The 19,238-nt window shown below is 33.7% G+C and overlaps 1 protein-coding gene across 6 annotated transcripts in view; it reads left to right on the top strand.

Annotated features, from left to right (window-relative positions):
* LOC106111688 overlaps positions 1-19,238 on the top strand; it is a 108,826-nt gene that overhangs the window by 59,361 nt on the left and 30,227 nt on the right. For all 6 annotated transcript variants that reach the window (XM_013293832.1, XM_013293834.1, XM_013293833.1 and 3 more), the window contains one exon: positions 18,854-19,054. In XM_013293832.1, coding sequence (XP_013149286.1) covers positions 18,854-19,054 — 201 coding nt within the window. The remainder of the gene's footprint in view (positions 1-18,853; positions 19,055-19,238) is intronic.

Below are 19,238 nucleotides of genomic sequence, written 5' to 3'. Positions count from 1 at the left end.
GTAAGTAGCCTATGTGTTCTTCCAGACTATCCTCTACATCTGTACCAAATTTCAACGAAATCCATTTAGCCGTTTAGGCTACAAACTCTAACAAACATCCATCCATCTAAACTTTCGCATTTATAACATTAGATAGATTAGTTAGATTTTATCGAAAGGTCAGGAGTTTAGGGTACAAGCGCATTCATCCGTACAAACTTTCGCACTTATATTAGTAATGTTTGTAAATTATATTTCCAATTTGACATTCCATTCTATCGTGAAATTGTTAATGCCAAAAACTGGTTTGACTTGAATTTGTTGATAAAAACTAAACTAATTAAAATCATGAGAATCGATTAGTTTAATTGCTTGCTACCGCATTTTATATAAAACTAATTATTTATGTACTATTTGAAATTTAATTTAGATAACAAAACCTTTAGAAAAATAATTGAGGAATCTCAAAAAGAGAATATAGTGCAATAAAAAAGTTATTTTAACGCATAGCTTCAAATAAAATGTAGCTAATTTAGAAAATGGATATGAAAAATGGCTTTGAAATCTATACATATAATAAAATTAGAGTGTCTTTTTGTATTATCAGAAGAAATTTCCAGATTTCGGAAAGATGATGTAATTACGTTGCCGATAACGAATATCTCATTAAAAATATTTCGTCTGTCTGTCTGTCTGTCCACAAGCCGCGTTTGTTCCGGATAATCTCTGAAACGGCTGGGCCGATTTCGACCTGACTTTCACTGAAGGGTAGCTGACATAGACGAGCAAATTATAGGGTACTTATTATCTCAATATTGCGTGGACAAAGTCGCGGGCTATAGCTAGTATCTTAATAAGCTTTGTACTATATTTTATTTCAACAATAATTTAATGTGTTCTATCTCTCAAATATTAGTATACCTACGTCATATAAATCGTGAACGTCAATCAAATCGATTTATCATCGCTACCGAGCAATCGATATTCATGTATAAATCGATTATACAATTAAAAGACTCGACTCTAATTAAACTTGTTATTTTATCTGGGGATGATTAAAATTTATGTCTCTGTCTCTCTGTTGACCGCAAAACTATGTCTTGGAATAACAGTTATTGTTTTTATAGTAATTGCTATTTATTACTTGATACAGTTAATAACTATACTCGTTTTAAAGACTTAAATATATCAATTCCATTTTATAAGCGGATTTAAATTTGATTAAGTATTCTTTCGTACAAACGTTACTAAGATATTTACTAAAATTTATTAATTTTGGTATTTATATATAAAACTAGGTTTCGCTCTCGACTCCGTACGCGTGGTATTAAAAAAACAAAAGTAAATAGCCTACGTGTTCTTCCAGATTATCTTCTACATCTATACCAAATTTCATCGAAATCCGTTCAGCCGTTTATGCTACAAACTCTAACAAACATCCATCCATCCATCCATCCATCCATCCATCCATCCATCAATCCATCCATCCATCCATCCATCCATCAATCCATCCATCCATCCATCCATCCATCCATCCATCTATCTAAACTTTCACATTTATAATATTAGTATGATTATTTAATCCATCATTTGTTGATCTCATACGGTGGAATTCTGAAACGAAAGTCAAATATTTCGTAAACGCCGCTTACAATCACTCAGTCGTCAAAATCGTATTAGAATTTGAGTTAAATTGTACCGTTGTTATACGCTGTTACATGTTTAATTGTGTTTTCAGTATTTGGCCGTAAATAAAATTCAAAGTTGTCCTACCAAAAATCTATCTCAACTTTTTCTCAACTTTACTTCTGATATATGTATATCGCGATAGTTCGAGGTCGTTTGTTAAAAATGGCGTCAATTAACTGAGTCACCGTCTCAACGCCTCGTTGATAAATAACAGAATTATCGCCATCTTTAATTAAATTAGAGAAAACAACACAAACGCGAACTCGATACGTTTGGTCAATCTGTTTTTGCATATTTTTGTGTATATTTTGCTTCGTGTTTTTAAATCTACAATAACTTATTGACCTATAATGTAAAGTGTTATTTTACCAGCAAACTAAATAATACGTGTGCCTATTTACAAACTGAAAGTCGTATCACGAGCATTTACGTGACAGTTCGAGAACGTATTCGAAACATCTAATACAATTATCGATGACGTTACGAAATCGTTCTCACAAATATTCTTAATAATCCCCCTGTCAATCTTATACCATTTATGTGACACATATTATTGGCGTATGCAGTATTAAATATTTTTAAATTCTCACTTATTTCGATATTTTAACCTTGTCATGAAGTAATATTACAAACCTTTTATGTCTCAATCGAGTGGGAATCGCGTGAATCACAACTCATTATAACCTCGTATTGTCAACAACGCCATCTGCCGGCGAGTAATTGCATTTTAATTGCTCCATACTTATATGTCACTATTTCCATCGTTATCGTTTTTATTTCCATTTTAACGAACCGTATGGATAATGAATTCACTATAAATGTTTAATATTACTGGGTTTAATTATATTTAGTAATAATACTAAAGTAAGTATTTAGAAATTTCTTGTCACAATCTATACTTCTATACTAATATAATAAAGCGTAAATACCCACTTTGTGGCGTAGTATGTCGGCAAACACTGTATAATTTTGAATAACTCTTTCTTTAATAAAAAGCCCTACATTTACGACACGCTTTAGACTATATTTTTTCACGCTATTAAACTTAGGGGTAAGTAAATTGGAAAACATCCTTAATGCGGGAAAGGGGCCATAAACTACAAACTGCCAACATTAAATAAGCAAAGTTTTTATGGTAATGGTAATTTTGTCGATTGCAATTGAGAATTTTGCAAATGCAAAAAATAAAATAAAGTTTTTATAATTTCATGCCCATGAAGCCGCACCGGTAAATTTAATTTTTAAATAAATACACACATACGCAAATAAATGTGTTCTTTCATGCTTTGAACTACCTCTTTGCCTTTGTCAAAATCCGTTCAGCCATTTAGGCAGTAAACTCTTACAAACTACCCATCTAAACTTTCGCATATATTACTAAGATGGAACGTTTGTCAAATCTAATAATTCTTCATCTTGCCAGCTCGTGTCGCGCTTGTCTGAACTTTTGACCCGTTGATTTTGCATCTATTATTAGATATCAATTACTTCGTTGCACGAAATAAGTGACATATAGCGTTGGCGACACGAGTTCATATGCCAAGGTCAAACTAACCACTGTCATTTTGCAATACAAATTAATATTAGCGCCATCTATCGACGTCAATATGTTACGTAAATTTGTACATTCTGGAAGTTTTTACGTAATTTGGAATCCTTTGATTGATTTGATTTATGATGTTTGTGATGTTTTTGTAGGAATAGGTGAAGGATTTTTGGCGCTACACGTCTTTAGTTTGAAAGTTGAAATATTTGAGTAATTTTCTTTGAAAGATTATATTTCAAAATCTACTGATCTCGGAATCTCAAGCAATGTAGACGGGAATTTCGCTGCATTTCATATCGTAATCGATAAATTAGTATGAGATTTGAGCAGGGCCATTATCGGGTGTTAAACTAAAAAAACTTGAGACCACAAACTGTAGTGGATACTGTAATTTTACGAATACAATTTTATTTTTCTTCATATCTATTGCACTTTCTATATTAACAATTTGACCTTTCTTTGTTATCACGTTTAATTATTTCTCCGTACTGTAGCGCGTAATGAGTGATGACAATTATGTAGAGGTCGCTAGTGGCGGAAGGCGGCAATTGCCTCCATTGCACTCAATTGTGCAAGACAATGATCAGCTGATGTCGGTATCTTTGTTTACAACGAGCCAGTATTTATCGAGCGTGCTTTACTAATAAATTAAAAATAAAACACAAAGATTTTGTAGCGAATAAGGGACAAAACATAAAGTTTGAATCTTTCATCTCTTTCAATGTTAACCACAATACCACTTTCATACATTAACCTAATTCTTAATATCTATAAAATTACCATGAAATTCTATTTAAAAACACCACGTACAAAACACAAACACCCTGTAAAATTCCCATTTCGTTTTGCTCTGATTGTATTGAAATAATTCAATTTAATTTGGATAATGGCGTTAAATTCGTATTCGATTGGATCTCTAAATGCAACAGTAGATTTTTGTATTACCGTGGTCTGGTCTGTTGGTTTGTGGCACAATAAATTTGTCTACTCTATGTATGCATTACATTTACGTAACGTAAAGTAAGAAAAAATACCTTGTTATAAATGAACTGTCCCAATTAGCACTGACACTATTATGTCCATTTTTTAATCTTACTTCTTACTAATATTATAAATGCGAAAGTTTACATGGATGGATGGATGTTTGTTAGCGTTTGTAGCCTAAACGGCTAAACGGATCTCCATGAAATTTGGCACAGGTTGAGAGCATAATCTGGAAGAACACATAGGGTACTTTTTATCCCGGGAATAGTTACGGTTCCCGTGGGAATTAATTTAGTTTTTTAATGTTTACTCGATAATTCTGCAACGGTTCAACATATCTTATTGAAATTTGGCACAGATATAAAACAAAGTCTGGAGTACACATGGGATAAGCTTCATCCCCGAGAAATGTCCAGTTCCCGAGGGATACGTAGGTTTTTGTAATTTACATAGTTTGTATGTTTTCTAATACCACGCTGACGAAGTCGCGGGCAACAGCTCGTAACTGATATAACTATATATGTTTAATGCCAAAAGTCTGTATGTCGCTTATTCACAAGAGGATGATTCATCTGTTCATAATTCCGCAAGATCTCACGACCTTCACATTTTGACTTTATATGACAAACGTGATAAATACATATTTATATTCTCACTAGCGACCCGCCCAGGTTTCATATATGTTATTTTCATTTTAAAAGATATTTATATCATGTTAGATACCTCTAATATTATCTGTATTTCTACTATATAATACACTACTTATCGCCCGCGACTCCGTCCGCGTGGAATTAAAAAATATAGCCTATGTTACTGATAACGTAGCTATTTATTGGTGAATGGATTTTGATACATAAATACAAATCTTTCCTCTTTTTAGTATTCGATCTATTAAAAAATGCAACGAAATCCGTTTAGTAGTTTTAGTGATCTAAGCATACGGAGACAGACAGCAGGAAGCGACATTGTTTCATACTATGTAGTGATTTAAATTATAATTAACATACAGAAGACTACCTTAAAAGCATTGCCGTTAAGCTTAATTAAGTTCATTAAAATACAAAAAGATCTGACTAAGTTACGTAGGAGTATCATGATAGTGTAGGTGTAAGGATCCAACCGTTTCTAAATTATCATTTAATTTACATTATATTTGTGTATAACAAAGATGCATGAATTAATTCATTCAAAAACTACGACACAATGACTCGCCCGCGACTCCGTCCGCATAGAACTTGAAAAAAACAAAAGTAAGTAGCCTATGTGTTCTTTCAGATTATGCTCTACATCTGTGGTAAATTTTATCGTGATCCGTTCAACAGTTTAGGCTACAAACTAACAAACATCCATCCATCTAAACTTCTGCATACTATATTCAGGTATACTATATACCTTATCTAGACAACATTGTTGGTAATTGAAAATTGCACACAATCTTGTACCGCAAGAATCGGTTTCCTTACTGGTCTTTGAATTTAGAGAGACAGGATCTTACAAGGGAACATCCTCAATAAAATAAAAACTTGTTTGTTAATGTGTTCCTATCGTGTAAATGTGATCATTATCTGCTGTGACATACATTTAGTACTAAAATGGATTGCCTAGTCCGTTCCTCCATAGTCAAAGTTGCTAGTTCAATACGATATGTTATCTGTATTTGCGTGTCTCCAATTTGGAGCGAACTTTCTCTCGCACGTCTTGATATATTACTGAATGACAATTACAAATACAAAGGTCAATGCTCGCAATACTAATGGCCGGTTTCCTAGCTACATTTAACCATTCGTTAGTATTTTTGGTCAACTTAATGAATAAATAAACAAATGAGAACTTCAGAAACCCAGCATAAGATCCGGTTTTGTTTATGAACACGTAATTTTTCTTGTTCTAAGTTTTTAGATCATTTTGAATTTATCAAGTTTAATCTTGTTTACGGTGATTATTTAACGTTATTTTATTATTTTGTATTTGATAACTAGCAGTTATTGGAGATTTTAGAATAGCTTAAACATTCCCCCATAAATTAGCTACCTTCCTGTGAAAATCCTGTCAAAATAGTCCCAACCGTTTTGCAGATAAACGGCAGCAAACACATCTTGGCGTACACAAGTTATGTTCACGAAATATGATTTTGTTTCAATATAAAATACGATGCTCTATTTTTATATGTATTGATTCATTTGTTTAGTTTTCTGCTAATTGTGTTTCCTTACATATTTTAAAGATGGCGCTGAAATTGCATTTGTAAAATAGGCAATCATTTTTATTAAATACCAATTTGCCTATAACATGATTGTGTTAACATATCTCAGACAGATCTTAACGACATAGTATAGACATTCCAATAATGTTCTTTAATATATCTGAATATTAATTAAATAAATTAATGATTTCATTAGGAATATTTTAACATAGTTTAGAAATTAAATTTTATTACACTAGAGATTTTTAAACTAAATTTACGACAATATATTATTAGTAATCATTCACAGTAATTGCGTCATTTCTAAATACCAAATACCATACTTCCTTGTTATATGCCAGTAACTGGCACATTAACAGCAGCATGGAATCGGTAACTGGCGCGCAAGTACCTATGATATATGATTTTGTGACATCAACGAGCATACAAGTAAAGGATAATTATGATCTTGTGAACTGGCATGCAAGCTGTCCCATACTGGTGTGTATATTCCAGCCCTTACTAGTTTTGAACATTTACTATATTATCTAACATAAGATTGACATATAGGGTAATCTAAGAGTACTCATCATACTTTATACTCATATTAATATTACAAATGCGATAGTTGAGATGGATGTTTGTTAGAGTTTGTAGCCTAAGCGGCTTAACGAATTTCGATGAAATTTGATATGGATGTAGAGGATAGTCTGGAAGAACATAGGCTACTTAGTTTTGTTTTTTTTTTTAATTCCACGCGGACAAAGTCGCGGGCTAAAGCTAGTCATCAATAAACTTAATATTGTTGACAATTCTCGGCTAACTTTAGTTTAGTAATTGGTTTATTTTGCCAATAAATTCGTAAGATACTGAAGTCAAATGACATCATACTAATATTATAAATGCGAAAGTTAAGATGGATGGATGTTTGTTAGAGTTTATATCTTAAACTGCTGAACTAATCTCTTTGAAATTTGATAATTATGTAGAGAATAGTCTGGAAGAATACATAAGCATACTTATGTGTTTTTTAATTCCACGCGGACGGAGTCGCGGCCGAAAGTTAGTGAATACAGTCAGTACCATTATTATGTTTACCGCAGTATTTCTCCATTTCGCAAACGTGACCCCCCTTTGTCTCCCCCCAACCAGACGGCGGAAATCCGTTGTCTCATGCGTGTCAAATCTCATATTAATGTCACTTTCAATTCGTTGACGATTGCTTTTGTTATTTTATGACAAGTGACAAAGCACGCTTTTAATGAAGAAAAATCGTATATCTGCACAAATATATATTCTTCTTATTCGTATTATACAATTTAGTATTGAAATAATCACAGAAACCATAGAACTTGGACTATTAATCCAAAAAAACAGTGGACAATATTGAAACGAATCTTGAACACACTTAACCGCTGCTAACAAACGGACGTGGACATTTTTATACAAAAAGTTGGCAAACGATCAAGCGGCTACCTAAATCCGCCAAAATGGTGAAGCGACCGCTGCCCATAGACATCCGCAATCGCAGATGCGTTGCCTACCCTAAATTTATGGAGGAAGAGACGCACATAAAGAGGATATTTCCCCACAACCCACCCTTCCCTTATAAGAAAAAGGTGGGATGGGAAAGGGACTAAAATTGGGTCTCCGGACATCAAAAATTTAATGTAATTTAGAACGTAGTCTTATTAATGCTGTTGATTTAAATGTCGTTTCAGTATTTAGTCGTAAGACTACTAAGAGCGGGCGCACACCTTGGACTAAACAATAGCAAAACGTTGTGCGATTGTCGATTGTTTCGCAGCCAATTCAACTGTTTAGTTGCAGAACTAAATATCACGTAGTGTGCGCACCTCCATATAAGCTCATAGTAATCAAAGCGCGACTAAATTTTAATTAAAACAACAACTCATCATCATCATCATCTCCTTATCCTACTCCAGTAGAGTCGGCGCAACAGGTTTTTGTCCTCCACATAACTTTATCATACGTCATCTCAGTCATCACTCCCTTTTTGATCATGTAACCGTTTTACACAATCCATCCATCTCTTTCTAGGTCTACCTCTACCGATGTACCCTTCCACACTCAAAACTAACGTTCTCCTTGTAACATGCGATTCATCCCTCCTCATAACATGCCTATACCATGCTAACCTTTTACTCCTTACCTTCTCTACTACGGGGGCTACTCTCAAACTTCCTCTAATATACTCATTTCGTATCTTATCCATTCGTGTTACCACACATCCATGTTAACATTCGCATTTCATTTTAAAACAACTAAGAAACTAAATTAGTTTTATAAATATTTATGATGATATTTATATATGTTTTATCACGTGTAAGATAAACTTATAATTAGTTAATATTATATTAATTGTATGTTAATTTATATAATTTTATTCTGAACACTTCTCTAATGTGAATTATTGTGAAATGCAACGCAATATCGACGGAATTCCGACGCGGTCAGACGTCGATAAAGGTCATGATCGCGTGCACAGAGCTTGATAAATTATTGCAATAATTTTACATGATTTTTGATAAGAATGTTAAAAATACATGAAATAGGTTTTATGAGAATAAATTTCCGATAATTTTTCTTCTAAGCATTCCAAATAAAACAATAATATGAGTACAAAACTTGAAATACTCCGTAATACAGCATTTTTATATTTAATGTTAACCCATTACGGACCGTAACCTAACAGCCCTGTTTAACCCAACCATCTGTCACAAATGCCAGATGCAAAAGTACTACAGAACTAGTACAGGAGGTCAATGTGTCTGTTTGTACAAGTGTTTTGATAATCAACAACTATACTAATATTATAAAGAGGAATGATTTGTATTTTTTTTGTATTGAAATAACTAAAAAAACTACCGGGCCGATTTTACCGTCAGAAATGTATATGTAACATATGTATAAGTAACATAGCCTATATATTTTAATTATTTTTTTTTATTTAACGCGGACGAAAACGGGAGCAACAGCAAGTATCTAATAATCGGCTTTACCGTGCATTGTACGAGATTCCACACCCCGGTTAGCGTTACTAACATGGGCGAGAAATCTATGGTGCCATTTTACCAACTTTGGGGAGGGCGTATTTGAGACTGATTCGCAGATTTTTTGCGCCCGTCTCTGTCCAACCCCCTGGGCAGTTGTCCAACCGCGCTATACCTTAACCTCGATACTGGACAAGAGTTATCTGTAAGCGAAATGGTAGAAACGTGGTAACAAAGAGAGGATAATAGTTCCATCTTCAGTTATCCATTTAAACAATGGCAGTCTAGAATATGTGTTATCTAGAAAAGTTTGATGAATAAGTAACAATTAACCAGGGGACGGGTTTGTGTTGACTTTCTCCTTCCAAGGTCGCGGGTTATACCATTGTTTATTGTGTTATTGTGTGTATGGGAACTGTGTGCTTTGTTGAACTTAATGAGTAGTTTGATTACTTAAAACTGTACAATTCGTTCCCTACATTGATTCATGTTCCGTCATATAAGTCTCTCATGTTACCTTTGTTATACATATGCCAGTAAAATGTATAGCATCTGGTATGACAGCTACTGGTACAATCACACATACCAGCAAAATTTCAACAAGTTCTTATGATATGTCATTGTCAAATTTTGTAGAGCCCGCTTTAACATCTTCCACACAGTAACCACAGTAACCACAGTAACCACACAGAAAACACGCGTGAAGTTGAAGCAATTCCGCGTTTCGTCTGATTAGTGTGGGGTCGGAAGCCTAATTTTAGTCCCTTTCCCACCACCCTTTTCTTAAGAGGAGAGGATGGGAAGAAAAAGCGGATTTGACGGTGGAGGAGACGCATAGGAAGGTCCTTTTTATGTGCGTCTTCTCCTCCATCAATTAAGGGTAGGCAACGCATTTGCACTTGCGGATGTTATCAGCAACGGTCGCTTTCCATTTCGGTGGATTCAGGTGGCCGCTTGCTCGTTTGCCGCCTTATACTATAAAAAAATAATTAAAACTTGTTTTAACTAAACATTGTCCAAATATTTTTAATGTAATGTAATTTGTATCTGTTTAGACATCGTCGAGGTTGTTATTACAAAGTTTCTCCTTGACCGAACATATCGATCTCCACTTGTAACTCTCTAAATCCTTATAAATGCTTTAATACTGTAATTGGATAGATCTGGGCGTGTAGTGTGACGTCATTAAGTAAAGCTGGTTACAGTTTATGCGTCGTTTGAGTTAAAACATTATTACAGATGTCTACTAAGGGAATTAACGTCTCTGAGTGGCTCATTTTACATCTATTTTTTAAGCCTTCGCTAGACAATGTATTAAAAATAGTAATTACGCTGACAAAGGACAGTTAAACAATAGTTAGTACATGTGGGAGACTGTAATTTGCAGTATTGCAAGAGCTGCCGGAATTACTTGTTTATCCACATTTTGTGTTCAAACATTTTTATAGTTTACTTTTTCAAAAGTTGTTCTTTTTTATTATTATTATACCGTATACTAGATTTTTTTAATACAACCACTGGCTAAATGTTCTGCCAGACTATGCTTTAAATCCATGTCAAATATTATCGAGATCCCTTCAGCCGTTTAGGCTACAAACTCTAAAAAACATTCATCCATCTATCCATCTATCTAAACTTTCGCATTTATAATATTAGTATGAAGTATGATTACTAAAATTACTAGCAAGTAAGATTCAAGTTAAGATAAATTTGTATCAAGTTAAAATAATAATATTTCTTTTATAATAAACATATCTTGTTTTCACTGCCGTCTTACATCCTAGCATCTCGCTATCACAGCCCGCAGTGACCGATACAGGGTCATTGACCACATAGCCGCGCCCACAATGCACCGCTATAACTTACATAATGTACATAACACACAATAACTGTGAACTGAACCACATTATCTAGTTGATATAAACATTTCTATGATATTTATCAGTTTTTTCATCGTCAAAACATTTAAATTAAATTGCAATTTACGGTCTTCTGTAAAATATGCTTTTCGGAGTTATCTATATTTCCATAGGATGTCTTCTATCAATGTCTAAGTAATTACGTTTAGTTAAATAACCTAAATTACATTTTCCTTACAATTGTCTTTTTATTTATAAGACACTAGCTGTTCCCGTGCGGCTTCATCCGCATGTAATTATGAAAACTTTATTTTATTGATTACATTTGTCAAATAATCAATAGCAAATGTCAAAATGACATGACATGACAAACCTTAGCAATCTTGTTTTCTTGATGTTGGCAACAACTTATGGTGTCTTTCCCACATAATGGTTTTTGTCCAAAATATTTACCCCCTAAGTTTGATGGTGTGAAAATATATAGCCTAAAACGTGACGTACGTGTAGGGCTTTTTATTTAAAGAAGAAATTTGCCAAAATATGATGTGATTGCTGACATCTTAGGCAACAAAGTGTGTGTTTACGCTTTATTATAATAGTATAGTTTGTATCCTGTTTTTGCGGTTAATAACATGTAATGTTTCAAGAAATTTACTCTGTTAATATTAAGTAGGTTATAAAACATTATTGTCGATACATGTACGAATATTTTCTATACTATTACAATAAAGCGTAAACGTAAGGTAAATTTTAGCGTTAAAGTCTATTTTTTCTCATCCTTTGTCCCTGTATTTCTATTTATAGTGTTAAAAAATGTTAGCATACTTCCACTGCGCCCCCTCCACAACTAAAGTTTTCTAATCTTACTATCAAGTATAATCTGATGCACCAGTGAATGAGGCTCGCATGTAGCGTGCGTAGTGATGTCTTGGGCTGGTCCGTATCGATATGTGTGGTATTTCAATTATTCTAAAAATATATTGAGTAATTTTGAATGAGTTGCCTTTATGATAGTTTATTGGAATAGATAATAATGAAATATATGGAAAGTGAAAATGGTTAAGGAAATTATTAAGACATATATTTATGCGTTAATTTATAACCTCTCTAAGATATAAATATCTTCGATGTTTTTGTGTAACTTAAAACCTGAATATTTTATCGACATCAAAGTTAAGAAGACCTCACATGAACATCACTATTACGAGCCCCTCTTGTCTCCACTGATCAAACAAAGCTGCTTTCAAAGCGCAGGCGCACACCGTCATCAAGTTAATAACTTAATGTGACTTAATCACATAATGCATTTTAGAAACTAACTTAGCTTACTTAGAAATTAACACGTGTGAAGTCTGTGTATGTACAATTTAATTCTAAAGGTAATAGACTCATCTTACTTAATGTAATAAATGCGAAAGTTAAGATAGATGGATGTTTGTCAGTGTGCCGCCAAAACGGCTGAACAAAAAACGATGAAATTTGACATAGATGTAGAGGATAGTCTTAGAGAACATATAGACGACTTAATTTAGTTTTTTTAATTCCACGCTGTCTGAAGAGCGGGCGAAAGCTAATGTTTTATACGAAAAAACTACACTTGGCAACTGTTAATAATCGCTAGCTGTTCCCGTGCGGCTTCATCCGCATGAATTTATGAAAATGTTATTTTATTGTTTACATTTGTTAAATTATCAATTGCAAACAAAATGACATGACATGATGACAAACTATGGCAATCTTACTTTCTTGATGTTGGCAGCTTGTAGCTTATGATCCCTTTCCCTCATTAGCGTTTTTATCCAATTTATTTACCCCTAAGTTTGATAGCGTGTTAATATACAGCCTTAAGCGTGACGTAATTGTAGGGCTTTTTATTATAGAAATAATTATTAAAAAATATACTGTGATTGCTGACATCTTACGCACAAAGTAGTGTGTGTTTACGCTAAATTTCCGTTAAATTTACTATAAGTTACTTTGTCCAATCACAACAAACATTTGACCAAACATTGCGACCAATTACACAACAGTTGTGTCACATGTCACTTGGTGTGTTCCGCATGATAATGCCTCGATCCTCAACACCATCACGTTTTGTGTGAAAGCCTCTCTACGGCGGCGAATACTAGCCTCAGTGCGTGTTTTAACTTCGTACGGTAAAGTCTTTACGAAAGATTAAAAATAAAAACAGTATTATAAAAAAATTGTTTATACATCGCCCTGGTACTTTTGTCTGTTGGTATGTATATATTTTTGTTCTTACTAATGTAAATGTGAAAGGATGGATGGATGTTTGTTAGATATTGTAGCCTAAATTGTACAACGGATTTCGATGAAATTTGGCATATCTATGACATGTGTTCTCTATGTGCTATCTATGTATTCTTCCAGATTATTGATGTCGATCAGAATCATCTGTAGATGTCGATAGGCTTTCTTTTGTTTTTTTTAATTCCACGCAGACGGAGTCGCGGGCGAAAGCTAGTTAAGAATAATTTAATCGCCACTACGTAGACTATCATAAGCCTTACAATTACGCGATTTACTCCTATGCTTTTTAAAATAACTGAAAATCTGATTGTAAATTTGAAAGTAACGTTAGAATAGGAGAAAAATTATCTTGGTTGTGTATCGTATTTTTGTCAATACGTCGTTATTAACAATATTAATTTTTAAAATCTTGCAAAATTTGCGTTTATAACATCATGTCTGTTAGCCATCTTTTTGTTTATGGGTTATTTTGTGTTCTATAAACATGTGTCTACAAACCTTTCTAATTACAGACAGAACTTTCTTTAAGTTTATAGTGATTGAGTCACGATTTTCGCATATTCTGCCTACACCATTAGCAGGAATGTCGCGGCGCATTATACTAATAGTGTACCATCTATCATCACACACTTTCCTTATTATTTGTAATCTTTTTCCCGCCAATTCGAGAAAAAATTTAAAAAAAATGTCTTTCATTAAAGGTGCTACACACCGAAATTTAGCTAGATCCGTTGAACCAAACTCAAGATATTCTAATAAACATCTATCGTTACGTAGTTGCGTCGATTTAAATTTTTAAAAAAAAAAAACAGATTAATAGTTAATAATTCGATTAAAAATTAACTAATCGAGGTATTGAAAAACTTCGGGTTAACGGTAGATAAAGTACTCGTGTATCAAATAAACCACTTCGAGTTTTTACTTTCGTTGTAGTTTTTCAGATATATGGTGATTTTTACAGAATTAGGCACATTTAAAAAAAAATCTATCGAGAAAAGATTGTCCAATCGTGATTCTGTTCCACGAGACTAGTCGAAGGACTGAAGTTACACATACTAAAATTTCACGAATCAAATGTTTGTAGAAATCCTGTTTTATTCTTCCTAAGTTGCGCAATTCAGAATAACCGCGCCTTAGAATTTAGTTTTGTTTTTAATAGTTATTTACATTAGAAATTAACGTTTAAAGCAACTTTAATCATGAAAAAGGAAACAAATTTCTTATCTATTCATTTCATGGACAATCGTGTTACACGTAACAGTGCAGTGTCGTGTTCAATATTTTATAGCTACATAAATATTACGTAAGGCTGATCGAACCATTTTTAAAACAACAAAAAAAAACAAGATTATTGCTTTCAACCGGCTTACACTACCTCTTAGATATACTTTTTTAAAGAAAATACATAAGTATTAGGCTATCAGTAAATTACAGACAAATTTACTTAAAGACTGGGTTAAGTAAATTTAATGGGAACTAAGCAAACATACTGAGTACAAAGATTCAAAACGTATTTAATCTTTAAGATAAAATTGTCTTTTATAATTTTCACATAAACCTAGGCTTTAGATTAAGACCGTGTTAGTCCTAAAATAACCGTCTACAGTTTAAACTTTGAATATTACTTTCCCTTTTACGTATATAAAAATGAAATTATTAGCTGTCCGTTACGCTTCTTCACCTCGTGTCCGTTATTACAGCCTGTACAAAAACCGTAATGGATCGAACACGTAGCAATGACACGAGTCGATCGCAAATCTATGCGGCCGCACGATTTGTGCAAATAATATTATGTTAACACGCAGCTAAAGGACGTGGATGGAATTTTTAACATAATTCGATATCGAAACGGTTCCTTACATTTAGTAATTATTTAAAGATATAGTAAAGCTTTATATTATCCCTGTATTAAATCCTCTACAAACAAAACTTTATTTTTTACTAGCTAGCCCGTGAATTCGTCCACACAATATTAAGATGTAGAATATGCCCGTCTATGTCAGCTACCCTTCAGTTAAAGTCCGGTCGAAATTTGCCAGGCCATTTCGGAGTTTACCCGGAACAAACGCGGCTTGCGGACATACAGACATTTTTTTAATCAGCAACCCAAATATATTATCTTCCCGAACTTTGAAATGTTTCTTTTGATATTACAAACACTCCAATTTTATTACATGTAGAGAAGATAGACTATATGTTACGTTATAAATGCACTTATGTATGTACACAATTACGTTTATATTCTATACCGTAACTGCATATCTGATGTGAAATTTAAATACCTATACTGATAACTTTCTATTTATTTTGTATTCTTAACACTTCAATCAAACAGTTAAGTAAGCAACGAGAATAAACGATGATTTAATACTTCTAAGTTGCAACTTATTATAACAGAAGTAATCAATTCTTACTTCTGTATTTAATTACTTTCTTTTACTACAATCTTCTTACTATCTTACTAATATCATAAATGCGAAAGTTTAGGTGGATGGATGGATGTTTGTTAGAGTTTGTAGCCTAAACAGTTGAACAGATTTCGATGAAATTTGACATAGATGTAGAGGATAATCTGGAAGAACACATAGGCTACTCACTGTTGATTTTATTTTAATTCCACGCGGACGGAGTTGCGGGCGAAAGCTAGTCTTTAATAATTTAGTAAGCTTTAAGATAAAGGTTTTAAAATAACTATAAAATTCTACATCAATTCGCATTAAACCACTTTTAAGTAACCAACATTGTGGTTGTTATGGCAGGTTCCCCAGCTACATTTAACCATAAATAAGTTTTACTCTATTGATGCTTGGATCTACCCAACACTAATAAAACACTAGGTAATGATAATAAATGGGAACTTCAGAAACCCAGCATTAGTTGAGCAACCTGACAGTTTAACATAACCGTCTAACGGAACTCGGTATCGGCGCCACGAATCAATTAATACTATGATATTTTTGCATTTTAAATGAAATAATTAAATACCACTTTCCCCAGTTGGTGGTGGAAAAGCGCGAAAGTTAGTTGTCGTCCGGGAGCCGTGGCGAGCGGTTGCGTAACACCGTACAAATAGATTTAGCTAGGCCGATAACTGTTTAACCGGGAGTCTAAATATACCCGCATGCCGATCGATGTAGAACGGATGAAAATAGCCACTGCATTCGGTTGCACTACAGTCTGTTTGGATATGATTCATCTCATTCGTCGCGGCCGGATTTATTACAACTTCCGTTGGTAATATTTGTTTTTATAATTGCAATTTAGTTATGTATACTTTAAGAGAAAGTGGTCACACCTTGACATTGGTAACAAGTTTAACTTTCAGATAAAGACTTTATCGATTTCTAAGTTATTTAATTTACTGTAACACAAGAATCATGTCTTATTATCTTTGTAATTTAGGTTAAGTTTTTAACGGAAAAAATAAACTATGATTCGAACTTTTAACACAAGAGCAGTAGCTGCACAGATTATCTTCGCGGTTAGTGAAAGTATGTAGAGGTTTACCTTCGTTTTTCGACAGCTTTCTCGATGTGTGAACACAGGAGATGCGGCTTGTATAGCCACGCATAATACGAAGGCAATAACATCTCTTGCATAATGCGGTCCACATAATGTTCGCGCACTTTTGTACTTGTTTTGAATGACAATTTTCATGTTATTTTGAACACTTTTGTAACACTAAAATAACACGTTTATTTTGTAATGTATTTTGTATACTGATTATATTATCTACTGGCTTTCGCCCGCGACTCCGGCCACGTGGTATTTAAAAAAAAACGAAATCAAGCTTATGTGTTCTTACAGGCTATGTTATATATCTATGCCAAATTTCATCAAGATACGCAGCCATTTAGGCTACAAACTCTAACAAACATCCATCTTAACTTTCGCATTTATAATATTAGTAAGTATTAGTATGATTATCAGCGTAGTATACCAAAGTTAATTGTTACTAAAAATTGTTCTGTATGACACCAACGTCATAATTCATAAATTAATATTTTTTGTCGTCCGGAACACCGGTATTTCCGGTGTACGGATGTGAACACGGATACACGTGCGTAAGGGGTGTTAGCATTTGTGGTTTTTAGAATACCATTTTTAATCTGTTAAATTTACGATATTGAAAGTAAATGCATAACTGTTTTATGTTTTTTACTATCTATTGCATTACAAAAAACAATACAGAGTCTTTGACTTCTGTTTACTTATCCAAGACATTGCTTTTCATATGAAACAAGAAACAATATAAAATAAATATCGAATATAGAGGAAGTAACAGCTTAATGACATATAAAATTACTAGAATTAAGTGTCTAGACATTAAGATTTAAAAATAAGTGAAATCTAGTTGTGTAATAATAGCTAAAATGAACTTGCACTACTGTTTATTTGCACTGTGTTCCAGTTAAGCAATAGAGGACAATTGCTATTACTTCGGTATACTTGTTTAAGTTCAGCTTATGTAATTCTCGAAACAGTTCGTCGGATTAAAATCGATTTAACGCGGATTTATTTATCAGTAGGTACATAAAACAATTTAAACACCGTTTACACTGTCCGAAGGACATATTCTTCAATACTTAATTATATCGCTTTAAACTTGGAATCTATACATACTTCTTTGTTGTCTAAGTTGTCAGCAATTACAGCTGGTTTTTGAATAACACTTTTTTAATTAAAAGCCCTACACTTACGTCACGCTTTAGGCTATATATTTCACGCCACTAAACTTAGGGGGTAAATATTTTGGTTAAAAACCCTATTGTGGAAAAGAGACCATAAGTTGCTGCCAACATTAAGGAAGCAAGGTGCCATAGTTTGTTATCATGTCTTGTCATTTTGACAGTTGTAATTGATAAATTGACACAAGTAAACAATATAATAGCTTTTTCATACTTTTATGCGGATGAAGTCGCAAGGGAACAGTTAGTTATTGATAACTGTGTAACTAATCAAATATAGTTGTTTGATTAGGCTTTTGGTAGACTAATGGTTAGAGGAGCGGATTTCTCATCACGTGGTCGAGGGTTCTGAACCCATTCGACTATTGTCGTAAACCACATCCTAGCACAAGCTTAGAGCTTAGTTACAATGCTAAAAGAAATAGTAAACTAGCTTTCGCCTGCGACATCGTTCGCGTGGAATAAAAAGCAAGGAAATAGCCTGTGTGTTCTTCAAACTATGATTTACATTTGTGCCAAAATTTATAGAGATACGTTAGCAGTTAAGGCTACAAACTCTAACAAACATCCATCTAAACTTTCGCATTTATAATATTAGTAAGAATAACAAAAATTTTAATAAAAATTGTGTTTGATTGCAGACGACAGACAGCGCGGATTTCCTGGCGGTTCGTCCTCATACAGCGTCGGTCCTGCCGGGCAAGCCCGCGGGCAACCCGCTGCAGTTCATCAAAGTAGGGCCCGCGGACCTCGGCAGCAGAGCGCGGGAACAACTGCGGCGAGCGCAGGCCGCCAAGCGAGTTGAGCCCGCCGCGTTAGAGCGACAGGAGGACTGGCAGTCGGTGAGTATAACTTAACCACTGACCTCTATAAATAGATAGGCAATGAAATGGTATTTTGTGAATAATTGTTTCCAGTTGTTGAGGAATTGAAGCAAAATAAATAGAATTAACTGACAGAAAGAAATGAATAGAAATGCGGTCATTTTCAATTTCCAAGTCCTATCTATTTATATAGATCAGTGTA

This window comes from Papilio polytes, unplaced genomic scaffold (genome assembly GCF_000836215.1).
Source record: "Papilio polytes unplaced genomic scaffold, Ppol_1.0 DF824157.1, whole genome shotgun sequence".
Lineage (NCBI taxonomy): Eukaryota > Metazoa > Arthropoda > Insecta > Lepidoptera > Papilionidae > Papilio > Papilio polytes.
The sequence above is the reverse complement of the archived record's forward strand: the minus strand, read 5'-3'. Positions and strand labels throughout refer to the sequence as shown.